The sequence below is a fragment of the Delphinus delphis genome, chromosome 5 (assembly GCF_949987515.2).
Source record: "Delphinus delphis chromosome 5, mDelDel1.2, whole genome shotgun sequence".
NCBI lineage: Eukaryota > Metazoa > Chordata > Mammalia > Artiodactyla > Delphinidae > Delphinus > Delphinus delphis.
In genome coordinates, this window is record NC_082687.1 from 25,989,103 (window position 1) to 26,015,454 (window position 26,352).

A 26,352-nucleotide genomic window follows, 5' to 3' on the forward strand; every position below is an offset into this window, starting at 1 on the left:
TCAGGCAGGGGAGGGCGGGGGCGCGCGGGAGGGAGGGAGGGAGGGAGGGAGGCGGGGGTGAGGGGGCAGGCGCGGGGAGAGGGGAGTATAACTCGGCGGCCGCGAAGCGCGGGGCAGTTTCGCATGCCCAGGTCTGCAGCCAGCGCCAAGCGGAGCCCAGCAACAGCGCAGACTGACCTCGTAGCCAGCGGTGGAGCGCGTAGCCGGGTCAAGGCGCGCCGAGCTCCGAGCGGCGGCGAGTGAGCGCAACTCCGCATCGCCCTTCCCCTCTCCGGCTCTCGCCCAGCGCTTCTGCGGAGGGTCCCGGCTACCGGGGCCAGTTGCGTGAGCCACATACAAGCGCGCGGGCAGGCCGGGAAGATGATGATGATGTCCCTGAACAGCAAGCAGGCGTTCAGCATGCCGCACGGCGGCAGCCTGCACGTGGAGCCCAAGTACTCGGCATTGCACAGCGCCTCGCCCGGGTCCTCTGCACCCGCGGCGCCCACCGCCAGCTCTCCTAGCAGCTCGAGCAATGCTGGCGGCGGTGGCGGCAGTGGCGGGGGCGGTGGAGGCCGGAGCAGCAGCTCCAGCAGCAGTGGCAGCAGCGGCGGCAGCGGCGGGGGCTCCGAGGCGATGCGGAGAGCATGTCTTCCAACCCCACCGGTGCGTATTTCTGCATAATCACCGCTTAAAGGCACATTTTGACAGCCCCCTTTATCTGCTTGATGTTTTTTTCATGTCTGCACAGCAAATCACCCCGCACCTCCAACCAATTTCCCCCCCCCTTTCTTATGTATTCAGAGGGTCTTTCCTTTCATATTAATTTTTAAGACCTGGAATGTTGCCTGTGCGCGTGTTGTGTTGTGTTGTGTTTGCAGGCTCACTTTCCTCCTCCTCGTGCACTCGTGGCTTCTCTCCGTGGCTTCCCTCCTCTCCTCCTCACCTGCTAGTTTCAGGATTGTTATTATTATTATTTTAATTTATTTTTAACGTTCTGGGAATGTTGTAGGCGCGGCGGCGGTGTCGAGCTCTGGGCCGGAGCTTCCGGAGAGAGTGCGCACAATTCCCCGCTGAGAGTGATGTGTGCCTTTTACTTGCAATTTCAGAGCAATATATTCGGCGGGCTGGATGAGAGCCTGCTGGCCCGCGCCGAGGCTCTGGCGGCGGTGGACATCGTCTCCCAGAGCAAGAGCCACCACCATCACCCGCCCCACCACAGCCCCTTCAAGCCAGACGCCACCTACCACACCATGAATACCATCCCGTGCACGTCGGCTGCCTCCTCTTCGTCGGTGCCCATCTCGCACCCGTCCGCGCTGGCGGGCACGCACCACCACCACCACCACCACCACCATCACCACCATCAGCCTCATCAGGCGCTTGAGGGCGAATTGCTGGAGCACCTGAGTCCCGGGCTAGCGCTGGGTGCCATGGCGGGCCCCGACGGCGCCGTGGTGTCCACTCCAGCTCACGCGCCGCCCATGGCTACCATGAACCCCATGCACCAAGCCGCTCTCAGCATGGCCCACGCGCACGGGCTGCCCTCACACATGGGCTGCATGAGCGACGTGGACGCCGACCCCCGGGACCTGGAGGCGTTCGCCGAGCGCTTCAAGCAGCGACGCATCAAGCTAGGGGTGACCCAGGCCGATGTGGGCTCCGCGCTGGCCAACCTCAAGATCCCCGGCGTGGGCTCGCTCAGCCAGAGCACCATCTGCAGGTTCGAGTCCCTCACGTTGTCTCACAACAATATGATCGCGCTCAAACCCATCCTGCAAGCGTGGCTAGAAGAGGCGGAGAAGTCTCACCGCGAGAAGCTCACCAAGCCGGAGCTCTTCAACGGCGCGGAGAAGAAGCGCAAGCGCACGTCCATCGCGGCGCCGGAGAAGCGCTCGCTCGAAGCCTACTTCGCCATCCAGCCGCGGCCCTCTTCCGAGAAGATCGCCGCCATCGCTGAGAAGCTGGACCTTAAGAAGAACGTGGTGCGCGTCTGGTTCTGCAACCAGAGGCAGAAACAGAAAAGAATGAAATATTCCGCGGGCATTTAGGAGACCCACGGTCTCTCCAGGGACAGGCCCCTCCTCATCTCCTCTTTTCCCTCCCTCTCTCTCCTGCCTCTTTTTTTTTTCTCCCCCCCCCCCCCCCCACTTTTCGCGACTAGAAACAATTCCATTAAATGTGAATCCGGAGAAAGCGAGGATTGGAGAGCGAGCGAACGAGCAAGTCACTGAGCCCACGTCCGTTGAGAATGTGAAACGATTTCTCAAGGGAAAGAAAAACAAAAGAAGGGATTTGTCAAGTTGTAGCAAAGTTGTCCCTTTCGACCCCACCCCACCCGGAAAAGGCACCTCGGCCTCTTCAGAGGAAGTCTGGAGCCGGCTGTTTGCAGGAAGGCAGACGGGACAGCCTTTTAAAAGGCTTCCAGAATGAGCAAGTAAGATTTGTTTTTATTCCTAAAGACATCACCCTTGTTCCAAGTTTAAAAGTACACTTTGCAGCTATTTTTCAGAAATAGAAATTGATTCAGGACTGAAACTTTAAGCTAGAGTTGATGCTTAATGTGATAGAGACATCTCTAAAGTATTTTGAATTTTAAAAAAAAGATGGCAGATTTTCTGCATTTACACTGTATATTATATATATATTTTTATTGTGGTTCTTACCCCCTTCTTCCTTCTCTGAAGTGTTAATGCTTAAGGAAGGAGTTGCGCCTGCTGTGTTCACTGATCTTGAAAGCTATTATTAGATTATTGCTGAACAACCCTCTGTAAATTATTAATTTATCTCTCTAGCAACTTAATTTGTGCACATTCTAATTAATTAAGCTTATTTACTCTTAAAAAACGGGAGAACGTATGGCTAGTGAAGTTAACAAATTTTTTTATTTGATGAGTTTACTGAATTTTTACAGCTTTCCTCTTATACTGTGTTCCTTTTGGCCCATTTGTATATTCTCACTTTGAATGAAGATTGCTTTTTCTTTGTTTTTACTGGTAGTGTTCTGATTTGTGAGTCGACACTCAGTAATGGATGTCTTAATCGTGTAGACCTGATTCACTGTCCAAAGTATTGTTTACTTCGTTACATATTTAATGGGGATTCCCACATTGTCCCTGCTACACAGGCACTCTCTCACTCACTCATAGACACACACACACACACACACACACACACACCTCTAATGGAAGAGAAGAAGTCAAGCAGTTGGAAGCATGACTAGGATGCATCGTTTTCTAGCTTTAGGTGCATTTGTCACTTGGTGTTTGCCCTTCCAGATTCTAAGATTTCACCAAGGTATTTCAGTCTTCTAGTTTTCAATTGCTCTGTTGACTACATTTTAACACTTACAAGAATCCTTCTGTTTTTCCTTTTGGAGGTTTGTTTGTAGGAAAACAAATTTGAACTATAAGAAAGACAGTGCACTGCTTGTAAATTCACATTGTTTGGTAGAATTCTTTTGAAACAACAACAACAAAAATTAGGTACGTGATGACTGGTACCTTATCTACTGTAAATACTTCATTCAAAATGATGCACATATAGATATATTCTTACAAATTTTGCTGTATTGCTGTTCCATTTAAGGCTCTCTGAAGTCTTGAGTTCTGTATATGACCTGGTTTCTTGTTTCTGTTAATAGATGGTTTATTTACTATGGTAATGTATTAAGTTATTTTTGGTGTTGTTTGATTGTCTTTCATTGAAGAGATGATTTTAATGTTTTATTGGCAAAGTATGCTGCTTTTTTTCATTAAAATATGCTATTGAAATTAAATGGCTTTTAAAATGTGATGTTGTTTTAAATCATTTACATGGGAATTATTTTGATGGGGGAATTTTTTAAAAGAAGAAACACATTTTAACGTTTTATAATGCAGTGGCTGTTGCCAAAGTCTGGCTTGGATTTAGTAGAGGGTGTTTCTCTAGGAAAGTATAAAAGAACAGGGTCTATAATAGCCTTTTCATAGCCAGAGCTCATCTCACAGGGTGCTTTGCTTTTCTGCCCAGATGAGGTCACAACATTTGGTTCCAAATACCTCTCTTGAAGTTATTTCTCCAGATCAGCAAAATTCTGCGAAGAGCATCTCTGTGAGCAGAGGTATTGCATGGGTAAAAGAAAGGAACTCAGTTCAGTTTTCAGCAGCGCTGGGAGACTGGGTGTGGCAAGTGTCAAGGCCTGGTTGGTGGAGTAGGACACCCTGGCTGAGACCTAGGGGATGGCCCACCAGAGTTCTCAGTTCAGTCACCACTCCTGTAGAGCAGTGCCCCACAGCCAGAGCTCAAAGCACCTAGGTTACTGGGATATGAAGTAAAGCATCTCTCTCTCTCTCTTTCTCTCGCCCTCTCTCTCTCTCCATTGCTATGACCTTTAAGGAAACTCACATTCTGCAAGAAATCCTGGGTGGTTAGAGGGAGCAAAATTTTGCCCCCTTTCTATGACTCATCCAGACACCAGAGTTGGTGGAAGTCTGTCTACTGGTGGTTTGACACAAAGAAATTTTGCCTATTTGATACACTGACTTTTCTTTTTCTGATCCTAGTTTTCAAAAAACCTCCTCACAAATTTTAATAATTTTCAGACTTCCTACAATATTTGGGCAACATGTTAAGTTTTCGAAGTTTTTTTTTCAGGAAAGCTCTGGTTTAGATATTTACATTATTAATGATGAAAGCATCATATTAATTATAGGATAACAAGAGAGAGGAATCAGGCCATCCTCCATGGGTAATTCTGCTAACCAGAGCTGTTACCTCTCTAATATGGAACTGTCTTGGAATATTTCTTATTTTGAGGATGAGGTAAGGAAACATCCCATGAGTCAATGAAAATTGTTATAGTGGCTCAAGTTGGAATGAAATGTTGTTGGAAAATTGATTTTGACTTTCAGATGTAACAAAAAGAGTTCTGAAAGTTGGATGGATAATGGGTGGAGGGACTTCTTTCCCTATAACTGAATAAAAGGCACCTGAAAGAACAAAATCCATATGTCCCTTTAGAAATAATGAGATACATTGCATAGATATCTAAGGAAATATAGAAAGTTGTGGAGATTTAAAAGAAAGAATTGTAATTTCATATATAGTGATATTGATAGTTTAATTTTATTTCTGTGTTGTGAAGGCTGAATGTCCTTTCTTCCACTTTACCCCCCACTATTAGATTCAGTTTTCCTGAAAGTCTTTTCAAACAGCCAGTCTCCAACCTCACTGTACTAGGTACTGGTTTCAGCACCACGGATAGTAACCACATGACTCAGTCTCGCTCCAAAACGTTTAACCATACAGTTCTAGCCAGTTAGAGAACTTTCTGCTTGCTTACTTTTTCTGGAGAGCGGAAAATGAATTAAATGGCTTGAATATATAGCAAACCAGACTTTCTGATCTAGAATAAAAATTATCTTCAGTAAATAACACCTCCTCCTTCCCATATGTTGCTGTTAACTAAGCGTCCAGGAAATGTGTTAGGAGGAAGGGGAGTCAGTTAGGGGAAAGACAGGTGTGCTTGTGTTTTCTTTCTACAAATATAACATCTTTAAGTGAAGAGAGAAATACTGTAAAAGTAGTAGAAATTAAGAAATATCATGGATAGAAATAAAATAGGTGTTCTTTTTAGTGCATTTTGAAATATGTGATAGCTTGCATGTATGCATGTTTGTCCGAGATTTTTGTGAGGAACGTGACAGGAAAGCAACTATCCATTTACTTCAACAGTTGAGAGTGAAGACCTATATTTCCCCCTTCATTCATCAACTGTTCTTTGTCTCCTGTGTTCCTGGACTTCTACAACTATCACATTTTAAGTTCATCTTCTTGATGTTATCACAAGGGTAAAAAAAAAATTTCCTGCCTACCAAACGGAAATTATATCCATTATTTAAGCCTGCTTAAATGTGTTTGTTTTATGAGAAAAGCAGAATTTTAAAAAGAAATATATTCTGAAAGTTTTTAAGTGAATGATAGTTGCAGAGATATACCAAAACAAAGAGATTTGAAGAGGATTGGTCTTAAAGAAGAAATTAAAGGTAAGACTAGAAGGGTCTGTTTATAAATTGTTGAGAAATATCCATTTGGTATTGGCTTTCAAAATACTTAGATGGATAAATAGCAAATTGTGTCTGAAGACCCTTGTCATATCAATCAAATCCATTGGCATTTATGACTCCTTTCCTAATTTTTTCCCCTAAAGGTCCACAATGACTATTTTATCAGAAAAAGGTATTTTACGAATTGACTTAGCTGCATACCTAATCTTCCTCAATATGACGTTTCAGAATTATGTAGTTTATTTTCTTTTAACTTCTTTAAAGGCAAATGATCCAAATGATTCAATGGGTAATCATTTAAGTCTAAAATGGAATGGAATAGTGACTAATAGCAAAGATCATTGCGGCCTGGTTGATAGCTAAGTACTCTCTACACCAATTGGATAATACTATTATCTGCAATTTTTTTTTGAAATTTGACATTAAATCAGTTGGTCTGTTCTTTATAGATCAAGTTTCATTGATACACAGCTTGGGGAAAAATAATGAAAATATGAAAAAGCAAATGAAATAACTGGGCTTTACATTCAATGGAACACTCTCCTATCTTCTATAAAATGTATCGAAAAAATAAATAACATTATGTAACTAAGTCTTTTTTACTATCAAGAACAGATTCTGGGACCTCTTTTTGCCAAGAGAATTGGAATTTGGGGAGTAACATGTTTTATTTTAAACTTTAAATGAATCAATTCATTTTGATCTATCTGTTGGGGAAGCTCTTGAGGAGATGGTGGAAAAGGAATTAAAAAATTCACTTGATCGTAAAAGACATGTTATTCGGAAGATGAAGCTCAAATTTTTCTAAGCAAGCCATAACAGTAAGTTTAGAAATTCATCCTTTCAATTGTTTGGCAACAACAATTTATGTTTCTAGGTAAATGGTCCACATTAGAACTCAAAACTACACTTTACTTTTCAGTTAGCCTTGGAGGGAGGGGCTGCAACAGAAGGAAGAAAAAAAAAAAAGAAGTTGGATTGGTGTCCTGATAGGACGAAAAGGAAGACAAAGGTTCCCAGATAGTTATGATGATAGAAATATTCCTGAAGTCTGCATTTGTCAGGAGACAGATTTATGACAATGTGAAAAAAAATCACTAAAATTTCCCTGCTTTTCTCCTTTAAAGGAGCCATTCCCTGTCCTGAAAGGCTATTATGAGCGAATTAATAAATTACACAGCGAATTATTAAATCCAGATAATTACAAGGAATAAGTAAGTAATCATTAGTTATCTCAGCTAATTACTGTGGGTCACAGCCAGCCGGAATGTGAAATCCTCCTCGGGAATTGAAATTAAGTTTGCACAGTGAGTCTCTCTGCTTGACATCCCCAGTCTGTAGGCACATGGCAGCTCCCTTGTGAGCCAGTCTTTCTATTTAACTTGGAGAGAATAGAAATAAAATTAAGTGGCGATGTGATAATAGGAAGCTGCTCAGAAAGCAAACTGTGGGTTTTATTCTACTTGGAGATGAAACGCTATATTTACACCAGTTTCCATTTTTTTTGAAGTACCCTTGTTGAGACAGGCTTCCTGAATACTCACACTCACACACACACAGAGGCATCTGGTGTGACAGTCCGATTAGTAGCATATGAAGAAGGCTCAAGAAGAACAAACGTTTTGAGGTGTCTGTGTGTGTGTGCGTGTGTGCGTGTGTGTGTGTTTGGGGGCAGCAGTGAGAAAGAAAGAAAGAAAATGAAAATATTACTCTTTGCTTTCATCCCACACAGTGGAAAGGCTGTCGAAAAGTGCAGCCTCGTCTAATAATCTGTTTGTTTTGTTTGGGTAACAATATGCTTTCATCTTGCTACAGGAAGAACCAGCTTAGTGCAAATGTTGTCTCTCGTTGATCTTTGCCAGATGCTTCAAGAACTGATGTCACCTTTTCTCTTTTTTTCTTCCCCCCCTCCCCCCCGTATAGCATCACTTTCTGAAACCAGTCTCCACTACCTTTTTTCCCTCCACTCCAACCCCACCCCTAGGCCTTCTCAAAGGGCAGAGAAGACAGTCAAGCCTGGTGCCTGTTGGAAAGTGGAAAACGTATCTTTGTGATAAAGTGTGTGTATCACAGGGCTGGGAAAGACTGGACATATGAAGAAAACTATTGTTAATATATTAAAATGAGGGGGGAAATCTAAGAGCTTTTTTTTTTTTATCAATTGCAATTAGACGGACAGTCTTTCCACTCATTCCCTGCTCTAGTCTGGGATGATAATAAAAATTTAATGAAGCCTGGGACGAGCAGAGAGCTCTGTCTGGGGACTGTGGAATAGAATATTTTAACTGTACATTTATACCAACTGTCTGGCTTCAAAGACGTGACTGCTTTTAATCTCGAATTAGAAAACCACAGACTTGAAATTAAATATTAGATACCCTCGGATCCCCTTCCTTTCTGAAATATTGTCACGACTCTGTTTTCCTCCATTGGCCTATAACACATATATCTTAGGTCTCCAATTACATTTCCGTGAATAATAGATGGCTTTGATAGGGTGCAGAATTCTGGTGCTTTTGTTGTTGTTGTTGTTTTTTAATAGAGTTAATGCAATATTAATTGGCTGTAGACGTTATAAGAATGCACAGCCTCCTTTTCAGGAACAAATCGATGAGATAGGGATGTGAGAGAGAGGGAAGGCGAAGGCTTTCCCCAGCCTAGGTCACTTCTTTGTGGAGGGGACCTTCTTAGAGCTTTGGGTAAGTGAAGGGGCGCCTTGAGTTCCACGACCCTGGCTGCTCGGGCTCGGCAGCCTGGAGCGAGGACCTACCGGTGAGGGCAGAGGTAGCGAAAGGGAACTGTGCGTGTGAGAACCGGGGCGCGGGAACAGTGATCACCGACCGAGAGACTTTCCTCTCGTGATTGCCTGACCGGCTCTGGCGGTGCAGAGGAATCAAGATCTTTGCACCCACCAGCTGGCTTACCATCACTTACACCCGCCGGCCTTGGGTTGCCTGCCAGCCCCAATTCCCCTCTCCTCCAGTTCCGGGTGCACGTTGATGAGAAACTGATTGGGAGGGGGTGACTGTTACAGTCCACAGCTTTAGGGGGTGGGGAGCAGAGCCGCCCTCTGCGCCGGACGAGCTTGCCCTGGCCCCGCGTGGCCCCTAGAGCCTGCGGGAAGCAGGCGCCTTGCCGGGCGCGCAGCCAGGAACCTGCGAGAACGAGAGGCCCGGGCGCCTCGCCCCCTTGCATTTTACTAATCACTTCTATTTAAATTCTAGCGCGGTCCGCCGCTCTCTCTCCGGGAAAGCTCTGGAGAACTGGATCCATCAATTATTCTGAAAAAATCCCAGACTACGTGAGGCTTCCAGCCTGCGGGAGGGAGGCGGCGGGAGGTGGTGGAGAACCTAGCCCCTACCCCTCTCCCCTCCTCTCCGCCCTCCCCAGCGCGGAGCCCTCGGTGTACACTTAACTTCAGGTTCGGGGCCCAAGGGAGTGCTTGCGCCTTCTGAGGATTTGAGCTTTGTGGGCCGGGAGGAGAGGTGGTGGGATGAGGCTGGCACCTGGCCTCGCTTTTCCTTCCACCCGCGTGGGAAGGTTTCAGTCCTGTGCAGCCGGATCAGATGTGTCACTGTTTGCCGGGCTGCTACCCCCTTTAGCACCGACCCCGCCGCTCACTGTCTGCCGGGTCCCTAATGCGGGCCGAGGGGTGGAGGGCTGCTGGGCGCGGAGCAGTCTCTGCTCAGCCTTCTTTTACTCCACAGCTCTGCAAGGCTGAGACCTTGGGGACATTCTACTTCAGAAGCTTTTTCGGAACCTCGATTTAAAGTTCTCTAGCACTCACCCTTGCTCTCCCAGCGATTCAGGCTCCAGGATGCCCCGAGGCCGAGCAGCTAGCCGAGCGCGCAGCTGGACGCGCAAAAGGAACGCATTCGCTCTAAAGTAGGCAGGCGGGTGAGCCTGGCTAGTAATTACTGCCCCCGCCCAGCCTCACCACCCCCCGCCCCAGCACTGGGTCTGCAGCCATTACTCCAGCTGTCACTCGGAGGAAAGCAAGAGCCCTCCCCCATCCCCTGACTTTGCAGTAGCCAACGGAAGGTTGCGCCCCCTAACCCTCCCCTAGGGTCTGAGTCGTGGTTCTTCAAATTTTGTTATAATTTTTCATAAACACATTTGTTCCTCTTTCCCCATAACCCTCCCATTTTCTGGACCTTGGGAGCACATTCAAAGTCTTATGTGTGTCTATTGGTGAGTTTTTTGTTGTCGTTGTTGTTCTTGTTGTTTTTGATGGGCGGGTTCTCTTTTAGCTTCCAGGTTTCCCTAAATAATTTGAGGCTACAAGAAAATGAGAAGTATGCGTCCAATATTTTTGAAAGAAGCCAACTGGCTTCTGGAATACTTGTAAGATGCCAAAGTCGTCCTGTTAATCGGTAGGATTTGGTTTAAAACAATCGAACAAGTAATTGATGGGTTTGTAAGTGATTGGAAGACATAAATCAACACCCTCTGCACAAGTGGCTGGGACAGTGACTGCATTTTCAGAAGGCCTGTGTGACTCAGAGGTTGGTGGACTCACCAGGAGATGGAGGGTTAATACACACAGGGCCAGAGTGTCCGGCTTTCCCAGTGGGCCCCCAGGGCTTTGCTAAATGGCAGTCTGCCTCTTTGTGCATTTTGGTTAAAAGAAGTGGAGGCTCCCTGATTTCTGGGGACAGAGCAGGCCCTTGGCTTGGGGAGTTCTTGGCCTGGTTGTGTAAGGTGTTGGAGGTGAAGGTGGCAGAAGGCGGTAATCCTGTGTGTGGGGGGCAGTCACCTTATGCTCCAAATTCAACAGCAGTCCAGGGCCCACATAGGTAAGGGAAGATTTCACAGGAAGGCCCCTGACCCTTGCCCGGAATAGTCATCTTTTCTGCTCCAATCCTAGGTGAACCAAATCACTTTGCAGCGCGGGGGAGGCACACCTCTGGCCAGAGTACACCGAGCCTCCGCAGGCTTGGCCTGAAGCCACAGACTGGAAGAGAAGTGGAGATCCCCTACTGCAACGCGGGCATTTTCCTCACTGCTTGTCATCCAGTAACACACGTGTAGCTGGACGTTCACACACCAACACACAGGTTCACTCAGAGCCATTCCCTGGGGCCCGCATGCCTTGGTGAAACTTTTCAAACTCACTCAAAATCTCTCCTTCTTAGTCTATCCAAGACACGGGATTCACCTGGGAAGATGCTCCAGACCCCATGCGTGCCTCTTCTTGGTGCACCGACAGGCTCTGACCTTCTGTTTGCCACAGGTGTACTTCCTACCCATCCTGCCTTTACACGGAGCTCAAACATGGTGTCTTTGGGGCAGCTCCTCTGGCTCCGAGAGGGAAGCGGTCTGTGACTCCCCGGATGGGCATGAGGACAGGGCCTGTGTCTGGGCTCAGCGGGGGTGAGGAACCAGAATTAGACGGAGGATTCAGTGCTTCAGGCTCTGGGCTCTCCCGGACTTCAGCGTGGCTTGCGGAGAGCGCGGCCTGGCTCATCGGTTGTAAGTGTCATTCTGGCACCATCTTCGAGGTTCTAATTAACAATGCCACTCACGTCTTCACCTGGAGCCAGGATGAGGGCAACCGCTTTCTTCTTTCTCCAGAGTCTTTGGTCTTTGGGGTGGGATTAGGGGTGGGTGGTGAGTGGGGAAGAGAACCCAGACCCTGGATGCCCAGCTAGGATTTCTGATTCCTTTTGAGAGGAAAGTCGTTTCTGAGGACGTGGAGTTCACGTCCCTAAATTAAGTCTCTAACTTCTGCGAAATGGTCCTAAATGGGTTAGATAAGAATCAGTTGGCAACTTGCACTTTTGTTTCATCAACTTTTCACTTTGGAGCCCTGAGAGCTTTTAATTACAGTATTGTCAGAGGGGGCCCGTTCTTCCATTTCCTAAATCATTTCATTGATTTCTTTTCCCCTCATGCTGCTTTCTTTTTCAGTAAGACTTATTTTTATCCCCCCTGGGATTCACTCAGAGTTTGGAAGGTGAACAAAGAAAAAGAGGGAGTATGGGGGGAGATGGGTGGTTAATAGGAGATGATCTCTACTTTTCCCCGGGGAGAGGAAGACATGCAGAGTGATCACATCTGCCGTCTCCTTATCTTAGATAGTGTAGATGCCCAAAAGAGAAAAGAGAGCTATAATAAAATAGAAAGGACACACCACAGGGAGCCAGAGCGGCCCCATTTGGTCAGGTATCCTCTATGTGTCCCCAGGAGGAGTGGAAGTACCTGCGTAGCTGGGAATTAATCTTGAGAATATGAGTTCATTCACTGTAAATAAAATCACAAAATTCCCTAAAGGTGACATGATTTATCCACTCTGGGCAGGAGGAAAAAGTGGAAGAAGAAGCAAATTCAGCTCTCTAAGCTGTAATGTGTCAAACATCGCTTGGCATTCTGAAAAGCTCAGCCACTTTTCCCTCTCCCAACCCAGTGAGATCAGAATTCTGCAGTTTTGTGATTAATTCTGCTATTCACATAATTCTAAGTTTTATTTTTCCAAGTTAGTTTTTACCATCCAATTCTGCCATCCCACAGAGCATCCAACAGCCAGTGGAAAACAGAGGGGAGCTGGATGTTGCTGTCAGATGAAATGGAAGCTGAGTCTGCTCTTGCTCCCATTGCTGCAGAATCTTACACTGGTGGGTAGAAGAAATGTCCAGATGTTTCCCGCATGTCCTGTTAGCCCTAGAAGTGTGTGTGATTGGGGAGGAGGGTTAGAGGGAAGAGTAGACAGATTAATGGAAGATGAGAGCGATCGTATTTATTGTACCCCAATTTAAAACTACTTCATAACTCAGTAATGATGGTAAGAAGCATCTTACTCTCCACCATTTAACTCCTGGCTATTAGGTATCAGTTACTGCAAGATAAAATGATTTAATCAGTCTAGGAGAAATCTCTTTACTGCTCAACCCCTCACCCTTCCATTTTCCTCTCCCCTGTGCTCTTCTCATTACTCTTAGCTCTCAGATGGCTTGGATGAGGAAATCTTAGAAGCTGGTGTCACTGGTAGAAATAGCTCCCTTATTGAGGCAGGATTTCTGTATTAACTTTAACACTGCCCACGAATTGCTTATGAAAAACCGACTCCCTCCCCCCAAATCCATATTTATATTGTGTGTGTAAGGCAGGGAAAACTGCCCTGAGATGCAGTAATGCTTGAATTTCCTGCAGCAGAAAGGCTGAGGTTTTGTTTGTTTGTAATTCATAATAAACAGGTCATTGACAAGCTAGAGTTTGCTGGGTTTTCAGGTTATGCAAATTCACTCTTACGCAAACTCTTTCCCCTTGTTCAGGAAAGGATGTTATCTCTGAAACTGCAGCCAGAAATAGCTCTAAGCAATCCCAGCGTTAAACATGGCAATCACCCCAGCTGATGCCAAGTAGACGTGATAAAGCAGAAACTGGACACAGGTAACACAGTCTTATCCTCTTCCAAGCTTCCCATGAGCCACCAGAGCAGGAATAGGCTGGAAGGAAATCAACTTGAAGAATCAGTCCCCAAACCCTTTTATGCACTCTGATGGCTTGAGACTTAACTCTTAAAATGTGGAAAGCACAGAAGGAAAAAAAAAAAAAGAAAGAAAGAAAAAGCAAAGCTACGGATGTCTCCTCCACTTTAAATTAGGTAGGTATTAGAGTTCCTCCAGTCTTTCCTTTCTGAACTCCTGCTCTCACATTCTTTTCCACGCCCCTTCTTCCCGCCTCACCATTACTGTCATCATTTTCCCCCTTCTCCCCCTCTTCACTTTCCTCTCCCAATCCCTTCCTCTTCGCAGCACTGTCTTAGAGAACCTGAATTGTGTGCAAAGCTAGGAATGAGAGCTCAAGCAATTTCACAGTGAAAGGATTCTAAAAATTGATCAATAGAGCGTAGATCCCAGTAAAGTTGACGGTGTCTTCGAAGATGATGCGGGGATGTGTGTTTAGGGAGCATATAACGCAGATTTGGGTCCCAGTGAAGGAGGAAGTTGTGGCTGTTCTGGGTATCTCGGTGGGTGTGAGGTGCAGGTCTAGGGAGATGAGCCTGGATGCTCTTCTTTTGTGAACCTCTTTAACCACGTGGAGGAGATGCCAAGGACGTCTTTTACTCTTTCGGTTGAAGAAGAAGCACACATTGACTCTAGAAGCTATCATATTTACTACCTAAACACATTGACTTTTAGATGGAAATGCCATCAGTTGTCTCTGCCCAGTTCTGTTGCAGATCTATTAATCATATCCACAAGGATTGCCAAAATGGCAGGGCTCTCTTCGCTTTTCAGTTTATACAGAACAGAATCATTTACATAAAGTCCTTAAGGCAAATAACTGTTGGGGCTCTAATTTATATCTGATCGAAAATTAGCCGTCATTATGCGCTCCATTAGCAGCGTCTTTAATGTGCTTCTAAGCACCATTTGTCAAGCGGCTTGTTAATATCTTTCAAGTCTTTAAAGTTGAGAGCTCATTAAAGAGTGCGCTCTGTTATTGATGTAATTTAGATGAGTTTGGAAGAGCAAGTACACCATGCCTTGAATGGGCAACCTCCAGAAGCCGGGGCAAGGGGGCATATGGTGGCCAAGTTCGCTATTAATGATTTCCCAGAAGCCTTCATGCTTCCTTGATGGAAGATTTCTGGATCCTGTAAAGGTGTTTTTGAAGCCCCCACCCCCACCCCCGGCTCCTTGACCTAGGTGTAAGTCATTCATTTCTCTGGGAAGGAGTATGTTTGTCTTCAATATTTCTTTTCTTTTCTTTTTTTCTCATTATTCACTGAACCTTATGAGGTTTGGGATGGGGATTATGAAAAAAATGGGCTCTAATCTAAAATCCTTTATAAGAGAATTTGCCAGTTTTCTTTTCTTTTGTTTCTTCATACCTCCATCCCTCACTTAGTGCCTAGTTGTTTATAAATATCCATTAAGAAAACCATAGGCCTAAAGACAGAGCTACTGCCCCTGAACCTATTTTGACGGAGGTATAGTAAACCCGCTTAATTATGTACATATTATTACATTATCTATCAACCACACCATCAGAAGAGCATAGAGGCCAATAAATTACCTCAGTTATTTATCTGAAAATCTATATATTTTGTCATTTTTTTTTCTGGAGTAGATCATGTTAGTGTAACACAATAAAGAAAAACATTAGTACAGCCAGAAAATTGCAAGTGAGTGCAACGATAATTCCACTAGAAGGAATAAACAACAGAAAACTGCATTTTGTCCTGAATTTTCTGGTAGGTTAGATCAGCCTCCTTTGGATTCAAGTACTGAGTGTATCTGTGAACCTTGCTATCAGGGGTCTGTAAGATATTGCACCCCAGTCTAAATCTCACATTAAAAGAAAAGCATTCCAACCACCATGATTTTTTAACCCCACTTCTTATCACTACTCTAAATTCACTTCCCCTCCTGAGACCTTCTGGGAACTCAGATGAATGCAAGATAATGAAAGACATTAGGCATTTTATTCTCTCCTCCAAATTTCCAAGGTTCTTTCAGCCTTAGCTTGTGTGTGAAGATAGCTCTACTTTTATCAGATTAAGTTAAAAATAAAACCAAGAGTTTAGGAACTGGACCCAGATGGGGTTGGTTCAAATACCTCAAAGTCTTTTTAGAGAAGACCCGTCTCCCCCCTTTACCTCCTCTTCCAAGACTAATCTTGTTTTCATCATTTGTTAAACAGTTTATTCTTACACTCCACACCTTAAAAGAGTTCATCGCGTACACACGGAGAAAGAGAAGCGAGAAAGATATAATAGGATCAATCTAAGGACATATTGAGGTCATATAACAGCACAAATATTCTCAAGTGCTCTGTGTAATGTGCAGTGGGGATTTTGGGCAGTTTTATTGTGTGGTAGGATCCTCATCTCCGTTGTTTTTTACAGGATTCCTTCAGGCTAAAGTAATAAAGCGAGTAATTAGAATGCTAAAGACAGATGTAAATAACAGGAATGAGACAGCGGTGACAGATGAGCGGCTGGGTCAGGAAAGAGCCCAGTTGGTGTAAATGACACCGCTTCCTCGCTCCCGATCCCCTCCCCCACCCCATTCCCTTTTTCTCTTTCGGCCTCGCTGTCCTCCCAGCCGTGGCCTTAGGCGACCGACCGGGGACACACCGGTCAAATTGCACTCGGGAGGCGCAGCGCGGCTGCCGGGTTACGGCCGCGCGGGGGGCGTCTCGCGCCTCGGGAGCCACAGGCTCACCCACCGATCGGCCGCGAGGCGGGCGCCAGTCGGGTACCAGGGCCTTCCCGGGGTTCCCTCCCTGGCCGCCAGGACTGGCAGGTCGCGCAGCCCGCGCCTCCCTGCAGCGCCCCCGCCTGCGCCCAGCCGGGGACCTCGGGCGCGGTGGCTGAGCGCCGCAGCCGCTTCGTTCCTCCCATCGGGCCGGCTGCCCTCGGGCCTTTGTCGCCTTTTCTCCCAAACCTGAGCGAAGAGGCCCGGGAGGTGCCTTCACCGCCCGCTTTGGCGGAGGAAGCCAGGCCCGCCCAGGCGTCTAGCTGGCCATAGGGCTGCGGCCCGATACCCTGGAAGCGGCCCAACTGCGCGCCGGGGTCTCCAAGGCCCTTTTCCTCCGGTGACTCCCACCCTGGAAGTGCATTATAGGGCTTCCTTGGATTCCCAAGGCCACCCCTGGCAGAAGCCAGCCCTTCCTGATGTAAATGTTCAAATTACTCCACGAAGAACCGGAGAAAAGCAACTCACCTTGCCTTTTGATTAAGAGGATGTAGCAGCAGTTTGCCTTTCCCACCCCTGACCTGTCAACAGCAAGACGCGTAGGAGAGCAAATACAGTAATTAGTAAGTGAATGCATTTCATTCCTTCGCAATAATTTAAATAGACCGAAGCAGCCTGGTCCCAGCTTGTTCTATGGAAGTTTAAAAATGTAAATCCTACTTAACCACTCTATCTTTGGCGTTAAAGAAGGAAGAATAATCAGATCTCATCCAAATCTCATTAACAGGTCGTTTAGTCACTGAAACCTCACAGATAACTTTCGGGATCTGCTTTACAGAAAGACCTCTTATTCATTCTTAGAGGAGGCTTAGCCCTAAAATTAGGGCCTATGCGGGTATGAAGATTCATTTTAAGGAAAATGACAATTCTAGGGACACTGCTGCCCTTTGGAGTGGCATTGGTTAAGAGTAGACATAAGTGAGCATTCATCCTCACCTTCCTGTTTAGCTTTAGAGCGTTAAATGCCATCAGTATTCTTCAGATTACACACACACACACACACACACACACACACATATCAAACAAACAAAAAACTCCTGAGTCGGCCAAATTGGCCAGGAGGCAGCTCCAATCTCCCTTGGTAATGTTGGTACTGGGGTAGGTTAGCAGGTGCGTATGAAACACAGTGACATATATGTCAGCTGTCCCCTGTTCCTTCCCAGATTGTTAACATTAGTTATGCCCATCAGCAGACTAAGATGACCATTCTTCCAGATTTTTAAAGGAGGCTTGTAATGGTCGGGCAAAATGAGAAATGTATATTTATTAATTTGGGTTTTAATTTTTAATACCTGATCAATAAATATATTTTCATCATTTGTATCAATAAATGCAATGGATGCCTTTCTGAACCTGATTCCTGCCTGATTCAGACTGATTATTATTTTGTTTTGAGTTAACATTTTATTTTTAAACTACTATCTCTTCCTTAAAAAAGAAAACACTGAGGAATGTCTGTGAACTATTTATGAAGCTGGTGATGATGAGTGCTATCCCTCTTAGGCTCTTAGGTCAAATCTAGAGGGCAAATTTTTGGAGGCTTTTGTTAAGTCTATACTTGATGAAAGTGAGTATTTCAGTTAGGCATGACTAAAGAATGAGAGCTCCTTCCCAGATGAAAAGTTTATCAACATTGGTGGGTATTGATGAGGGAGCACCATAAATTTGTGGAAAATTGGTAGCCTGCTTTGCATGATATATATTTTTCTTTCTTTAGTAACTGGAAGTCTGATCAATTTTTTAAAGTCTGACCTTGGAAAACTGAATTGGGTCGAAAACTAATGCTCATGAAGAAACATATGGGACTAATGGATAAATTCCCTCTGTTTATGTGTAGCCTCAGGACCTAAAACCTTGGTCTGATCTGAAATCGTGATCTAGTCCTCTGATAGCAACCTTCACTTATGCTCCGGTGAAGAAGCTTCATACATTCCGACTAAGAATCAGCCTGGTGCTAGAAGGTGGTAGGTTATCATGTGAATATGTGATGTAACCACATTCTGGGTGTGGATTTCTTATTGCTAAGGTAGCTATGCAACTGGAAATGAGGAGAAGCAGAAGGAATGGTGGGAAAGAGCTAGAGGTCATGGGGGCTTGGATCACTTTTGTAAGAGGTGAGAATTACTTTTGGGTTTCCTTTTATTTCATGAAGGACCTTTACTGTGTGCAGAAATATTTTCTGTTATAGAAATTTCCAGTGTTAGGTTGTGACTCATTAGTGGGTAATGAACTTAATTTAGTGGAATTTGACCAGCATAAAGAAAAATTTAAGAGAATGAAATAGCATAGAAACAATCAATTGGATCTCATTTTGTGAGATCAAGCTTTGTTTCATAAAACTTGTTTTACTTTTATTTATATCTGTATGTTTATATTGTGCCATAGTGTAAAATGTGTATTTTTCAATTTTTTATTTTTAAAATCTTTGATTGAAGTATAGTCGATTTACAGTGTTAATTTCTACTGAACAGCAAAGTGACTCAGTAAAATGTATTTCTTATTGTGTGTTTTAGTCAAAAACATTTGACAACCATTGTTGGAGGGTCTACATCCTGTCCTGCCTTCTCTGAGAACTCTTTCTGGGTTACACCAGCCCCTAATGGTTCATCAGTCCCTTTGCCTTTTATCACTTATTTGTGCCACATATTTGATGCCTTTCTAATGCTTTCTTGTATTAAACTTCTCATGTGTACGTGTCTGTTCTGTGTAATTGAATTTAAACTTCTTCAGAGTTGTGAATGTTAGGCTTCTTGGTATACTTAATTCTTGGTCTCTAAGGTAACACTGTACACATGATGACTAATCAGCAAACAAGTCAGATCTCAGCTCGTATGTCATTTTTCAGGGATGCATTTTTCTTTTCTTTTTTTTTAGTTCTGCTATATTTGTTAAATGGCTCTTGAAGTATTTGATTCTTGGTTAAAGGTAGAAGATAGCCACATTGGTATAAAGGGAGTAGTTATTTTCAGAAGTCTTTTTATAAATCAGTCTTCTTGAGAAGTTCTCCTTTTCGAGATTTATCCGGGTTTTCAAGAAACTGCTCAAAAACTTCTACAAAAGGAGCTAGACTGGTCTTCTTATAATCTCTGGTTCTATGTTTGATATCAGTTTCAGCCCCATTCTCTTTTTCTTCTTCATTAGTGGAATTAGCATCCAATTCATGGCAAATGGAACTTACGATTGGGACAGTAAATGGATCAAACTGATCCACTTTCTGTAAATCAATAGGCACAGAAATGCAACCTGTTTTAGGATGAACACTAAAAGGGCTCTTCAATAAAGGATTGATTCCTTTGCTAACATTGATACCCAGTTGTGGAAAACAGTACTGGAGCATGATCTCCCACTCAAGCCAGGGTCATTTTTGCTGTTATTCTGATACCTGCTGGCTGCTTTCTTCAAATGCCCCCAATGCTGAAGTGAATCGTGATGCTTTTGGAAGCTTTGTTGAAGTTCATCGTGCATTGTTTCAGGAACAAGGGTTAAAATCTTATCCCAGCTTTCTTTATTCTCAAGAATATCTTAATCAACCAAAGCATATTCTTCAAAGTATTTTTCATTATGTTTATAGATTTTCTGACAAAAGGGTGAATTTTTGTTACTTAGATGAACTTTCTTTTCAACGTCCTGACCACCCTTTACAAGATTCAAATATTCAAATATCCCAGAATGTACTGCAGAGGACAGTTTTCTAACTGATTCATCACAGACCCAAAAATGAACATCTCTCCTTCCAGAATATACCCAGAGATGATGTTTAAATCCAAAGTCCTCCTTCAATTCTCGGTTGATGATGTGTGTGGCCATCGTCATGAGGGTCCAGCACTTAGAACACATGTCTGCACAACTACAATGTCTCCTCACATCGTCATAGTCTGTCATGTCAATGTCAAACACCAGTTCTTTTTCCTGAGCCCGGAAAGCTCCCAGATGCACTGTATTGTGTTGATTTGGTCTGTGGGACTATACTAAGCCTATATCAATCTTGTATGGATTCATTTTCTGCATCTCCTTTTCCAGATCACTCTGGTTGTTGAAGGATTGGTAATGAATGTAAATATCACCTTTCGATGTGGATGAAAACTCATGATGTTGAAAGTAATTCTTTACCACCCTGCCATAGTTGAGCCAGTACTGGGCTTAGGGAAAGAGTTTCTGGTAATAAAGTTTAAGCAGCTCGGGCAGCTGGGTGAGGTAAAATGGCTTCATGGAGCACCGAACTCAACTCAGGGAGGGATGCATTTCTTAAACCTGTTCCCTGCCTCTGCTCTAAGCTAGATCATGTCCCTGTTACTGGCTCTCATAGCACTTTATTTATTTATTTTTCATTTTATTTATTTATTTAACATCTTTATTGGAGTATAATTGCTTTACAATGGTGTGTAAGTTTCTGCTTTATTGTCTGGCACTTTGTAATGTCTTCGTAACAAGTACTGGAGTTTGAATATAAGTATTTGAGTGACTAGGTAAACTGTTTCCTCCACGAAAGAGTCAACTTCCTCAAAGTGGACAAGATCTGTCGAGCTCATTTGTACCGAGCACAGTACTTGCACACGATGGGCACTCAATAAATATTTGTTGACTGACTGATTGATTGACGGGCTAAATGACTTAAAGAATGACCAGTAGTTCTGGCAGAGGCAGCAGGCCCATTCTTACTTGTTATCAGAAAGGTGTTTTGCTAATAAATGTGGGATGAGAAAGAAAGACTCAGATCGAATGATCTGAGGAAGTTAGAGCTTTGTATGGGGACATTATTGTTTTTCTTCAATCGTGCTATCAGCACCTTATTTTTGGTTTGCCTGTACCTGGTTACGGAAGTGGATCTGTGAAGAAACAGCTATGTGAATGACACCTCCGGATCTTTGGATAACTGCTACGGAGAAAATGGATTCTACTGTATGAGGTCCAGTTTGTGACATACATAAGAAATCCCTCTTAGAACTTGTAAGCTGTTTCTCCTTCTTGATAGACTGACAGTCTTCTTTTTATTACATAAATAAGAGCTGCTACCCCTCTGATTTCCCTCTTTGCCTTGGATGACAATGCAGACCTAAGATTTGGGTTAAAATGCAATAGGTTTTTTTCAATATGTGTATTTTGGGAATATGTATTTATCGTCTCTTTCTCCAGCCTTTTATAGCTTGCTTTTTTCACGGTTTGTCTTTTATTTATTTATTTATTCATTTGGGATAATGTGCTTCTGGTTTAATTATACCTATGTTAGAATACTATAGAGGAAATGGTATCAGCCTTGGTGTTGGAAAGACCTGGGTTCAAATTCTGAACAAATTTGGATGGTAATACTTCCTAGCCATGTGATCCTGGAAGAAACACCCCTCTATGTCTTAGTCTTCTCATGTGTAAAATGAGACCAACACTGTTTTCTTCATTGTTTTAATTATTATCTGGGTTATTAGCACAGCATTCAGCACATTTTAGGTACTCAGAAAACATTAGTTCTCTTTCTTTCCATTGATGGTGTATAACTTCAAATCCTTTTTGGAGGGAGGTGAATAGGATCCGTGATAACCAGAGGGTTTGGTGTGTTAATGTTACATTTTCTATTTTTTTGAGAAGTTGGGAAAATAATCTTGTTTCTCTCAATTGCTTTATCTACAAAATGAAGAAAATAGTAATCGTTATATACTACCTCAGGGAATTATTTGTTAATACTATTGATGTATACAGTATTTGAAGATGCTTATCTATTGTCTCAAGGATAATCTTGAAAAGGATAAAAGAGATAATTTGATATGCTGAGAAAGTCATTTCTAGTTTCAATAGTCAGGTTTTTGTATTAATCACGTAAATTGTATTATTTTTTAAAACTAGTATTTTAGGTGGAAATTCATCTTATGTTTCTTGAGAAAATTGAAGATGAAATAATTCACATTCTATGCTATCCTAAATGGTTATAGTGTAGAACCATGTATCAGAAACAAGCCAAATGTCTGGTATCTAGGAGGTCGATAACCAGGGAATGAGACACACGTATCTGATGTTCCAGGTAGGCAGGAGTTCAACGTGTAGAGAATGAAGGTAGTTCAAAATATGATTCCATTAACAGATGCATAGAAAGGAAATGAACAGAGTATTTTTCTCTAGTTTCCTTTACACTTCTTGGGCTTTATATATGAATCTGTAGTTATAGGTGTATTATGGAAGTACTTGTCATTTATGGAATTCTGCTATTAAATTTATGGTTTGAGTGAGATATGAGACCTTGTTTTCCCCCTTATATGATTTTTTAAACCAAGGTTCCTGGAATTACTATATTAATGAGTAAATTGAACATTGAAATCATTACTTTAACAAACTTTGAGTTTCAGGTATTTTGAAAGATGCTGGGGATAAAAGACATATTTTATCTTTGAAAAGTTCATGGATCTGTGGAGAGAGAGACACCTGAAGAAGATGATGAGCAAATGGTGAGAGCCGTGGAGTCAAGTCCCACGTGCTGTGGCAGGAGGGAAGCTGGAGCAGCAATTTACATTTTATCAGATAGCGGTTTATACCAACCCACTCTTCCCTTCACCCCTGCAGCACACACCCTGAAGTGACACAGGGTGAAGAATTTCCTTTCTTTGGAGCCTATTTTAGCTTATGTGAAACTATAATTATTTGCTAAGGTCAAGTGGAGAAATGAGATAGCTGTCATGGAGGTTCAAGGAAAGATTCTGTTTTGCCATTGAACTTTGTATGCCTTTGCCATTTCAACTAACATACTTTTTAAAAAAAATAATTAACTAATTAATTTTATTTTGGCTGTGTTGGGTCTTCTTTGCTGCGCGTGCTCTCTCTAGTTGCAGCGAGCGGGGGCTACTCTTGGTTGCAGTGCGCGGGCTTCTCACTACGGTGGCTTCTCTTTGTGGAGCATGGGCTCTAGGCGTGCGGCCTTCAGTAGTTGTGGCGCATGGGCTCAGTAGTTGTGGCTCGTGGGTTCTAGAGTGCAGGTTCAGTAGTTGTGGTGCATGGGCTTAGTTGCTCCACGGCATGTGGGATCTTCCCGGACCAGGGCTCGAACCAGTGTCCCCTGCATTGGTAGGTGGATTCTTAACCACTGTGCCACCAGGGAAGTCCTTAACATGCTTTTTGATACATATATTTGCTCAAGAATTTTAGGTTTATCCACATTTACTGTAAACATTCTTGGCTCAGCGAAAACAATACTCCATCCCCTATCCCTTTAATGAGAATCGATCATTTCTTTTGGTTTCTAGAAAGCAGAATATTAGAACTAGAAAAGATTTTCCTTTCTTTATTTTACAAAAATGTTAAAATGGTTTTATTTTTAGAATCAACACAGCTTTGAGAAATTTAATACGTCGCCAACTGGGCAAAGTTTCTCTTTTACTCTCTTTGTGGAGCTGTATGATTGTATTTTTTGTGCTACTGCTTCAAAGATGGTTTCACCTTTATTATTTGCAAAACATGTCAGTTCAATATCTGGGGAAAATGTTTTGGGGCGAGAAACAGCCACTGCATGCTTTAACAATTGTGGATGTGAAGAGTGGTGGTTTTGCGTGATGAGAACCTCATACTGCTAATAAACTTAAGAAAATGATAACATGTCAGTAAGCGTCAGTTATCTATTAAAAATCTATTTTTTATTTGCTTTTAACATATAGTAATCTGGCCACTATGTAATAATCTGAGCCTCACATTTCCCAGCAGTTGGGGAGCTGGCTTTGGCAGCTTTGGCTTCCCTTCAGGACTTGGCTGGGAGCCAGGCCACAAGAAAAGGCCATGTGGGTGAGGAAAATTAGTTAAGCTTTTAATTAACTCACCCTTTGCTGTTGCCGGGATGGGTAGAGGCTCAAACCTTCAGTTATCCTTCAAATGCTCAATAAGCCCACTTATTGAAGTAAGCGATAACACTGTTTACTGAGCTGTAAGTATGAGAGTACAGAGGTAGAGCAAGGCTTTAAAAAGATACTCAGCAGACCTAGGAACCTGCAAGAATTTGTATAGAGATGAGAGATCTGAGGTTCCTCAAGGTGCTGGGAGCTCTGCTCCAGTCCATTGTAGCCACCCTTCTGGGCATGGAAAGCAGAGGTGGTGCTTATCAAAGTAATAAGACATTTGAACATGTTCTATATGTTCAAAATTTTTTTGCATATTTATATGCAGCTAACCTGGGTATTTCCAGACATTCAGTTTATTTACACCCGTGGACTACAGCCCTTGTAGGGTCCTTAGTCTGGGCATGTTATCCATACAAAGCTCCTTTTAAATCCCCCAATTCTTATAGGTTACAGTTTTGAGTGGTCATATACTCAAGTGACCACTGTCTCTGAAGTCAACTTTTACAGTTTTAATAATAAGAAATGTTTATTGTGCTCACATAATAGGAAGTCCTGAGAAAGGGCACTCTGAAGTTGGTTCACCCAGTGTGAAAGCAAAATTTTATCACTTGAAGGAAAAGCAGGAAGAACCCTACTGCTTAGTGCAATGTCAAGCATGATCTACAGACTAGAATTGGTCATTTGCATCTCAGACTCCTTAATGCACGCAGCCCAGCCCACAGTGTAGGTGGCTGGCGGCTAAGTCAGCTGCCTGTGACTTTTGTATTGTATTGGGAGGTTGGGGAGGAAGGTGAAGAGTGTATATAATAAAGATAATTTGATCTGTGTTTATTGTCTGGGAGATTTAGTAGACATTATGTGTGATATAAAGGATGATAAAAGTTGCCTTCCTTGATTGTATTTTTCAAATTCAAATGACAGTTTTAACTGAGCTTTTGGTTTCCAAAGGCTGTTCCCATTACCTAAAGCTAAACAATTTATTTCTCTCCTTCCTTCACTTCTTACTTGCTTCCTCTCCCTCCCCATACATCCTATTCCTCTTATTCAATCTCTCCCTTAAACCTCTCTTCCGTCTTTTCCTTAGGATAGATTTTATCTGAAATCTATTTTACATTACAATGGTTATTTAAATTTTAATTATATAGCTAAATTTTAATAGCTAAAAATTTTCTGTGAAAATGTTAAATGAAAGTGATTCTTTTTGTTTTTAATACTAGCATTTTGATTTTAGAGCTGAGCTTAAAGTCTTAGTATATATAAGAAGCACATTGGTAAACTGAAAAGTTTCAAATTCATCCTGTGAGAAGGACTCAAGGGGAAGAGAACCAGCAAGCACTAACAAAAGAGTTTGGATTTATTGTGCCATATATATATATATATATATATATATATATATTATATATATATTTTTTTCCTTGTACGTGGGCCTCTCACTGTTGGGGCCTCTCCCGCTGCGGAGCACAGGCTCCGGACACGCAGGCTCAGCAGCCGTGGCTCACGGGCCCAGCCGCTCCGTGGCATGTGGGATCTTCCCAGACCGGGGCACGAACCTGTGTCCACTGCATCGGCAGGCAGACTCTCAACCACTGCGCCACCAGGGAAGCCCCTGTGCCCTATATTTTTGAAGCACAGTAGCTAAAGCTTTGTAAAAAGACTTCCACATAATAATAAAATGTTATAGTCAAAAGAAGTTTGAGAGATGATTTAGTCCAAACTTCTTATATTATAGGAACAAAGAGGTGAAGCGACTTATCCAAGGTCACATAGCGAATTAGCAATAGCTTGTGCTGGAATTCGGGTAGAAGGTGCTTTTATTATGTGCCTTTTCGTCCGATAATGACCTCATAAGAAATTAGGATAACGTAAAATCAAAATAAATAATTACCAATGTCAATCTCTGTACTTGCACCTTCATTACAATTATTTTCAAAGCAGTTTTTCATTTTTCTGTGAGGCTGAACTCCAAGAGACCATGACAAGAAACTAGTCTATTCTGTCTCCGTAGCATAACTAGGAAGGGGTAGCTGTTGTGTGTGCCTCTGTCTCTGAAGCTGTCTCTTCCCTATTGCCCTGACTTGCCTTGTTGACCTCTTGACTAGAAGATAATTCCTTTCTTTTTTAAATTTCATTTTTAATTGGAGTATAGTTGATTTATAATGTTGTGTTACTTTCTACTGTTTAGCAAAGTGAATCATCTATACGTATACATATATCCCCTTTTTTTGGATTTCCTTCCCATTTAGGTCACCACAGAACATTGAGTAGAGTTCCCTGTGGTATACAGCCGGTTCTCATTAGTTGTCTATTTTACAC

General features: G+C 43.2%; 1 protein-coding gene and 1 pseudogene across 1 annotated transcript; one reads left to right on the forward strand and one right to left on the reverse strand.

The window, feature by feature from the left end:
- The first annotated feature begins 360 nt into the window (after positions 1-360).
- Positions 361-2,030, forward strand: POU4F2 (POU class 4 homeobox 2). The gene is made up of 2 exons (XM_060011638.1): positions 361-645; positions 1,089-2,030. The coding sequence occupies exons 1-2, from the start codon at positions 361-363 to the stop codon at positions 2,028-2,030; spliced, it is 1,227 nt and encodes a 408-aa protein (XP_059867621.1).
- Positions 2,031-19,196: 17,166 nt separating this feature from the next.
- Positions 19,197-20,440, reverse strand: LOC132425319 (DNA primase small subunit pseudogene; annotated as a pseudogene).
- Positions 20,441-26,352: the final 5,912 nt, after the last annotated feature.

Bases quoted from the DNA above. Each gene is read 5' to 3' on its own strand.
- POU4F2 (XM_060011638.1), top strand. From the start codon at position 361: ATGATGATGATGTCCCTGAACAGCAAGCAGGCGTTCAGCATGCCGCAC. The intron at 646-1,088 runs GTGCGTATTTCT...TTGCAATTTCAG, and splicing joins CATGTCTTCCAACCCCACCG to AGCAATATATTCGGCGGGCT.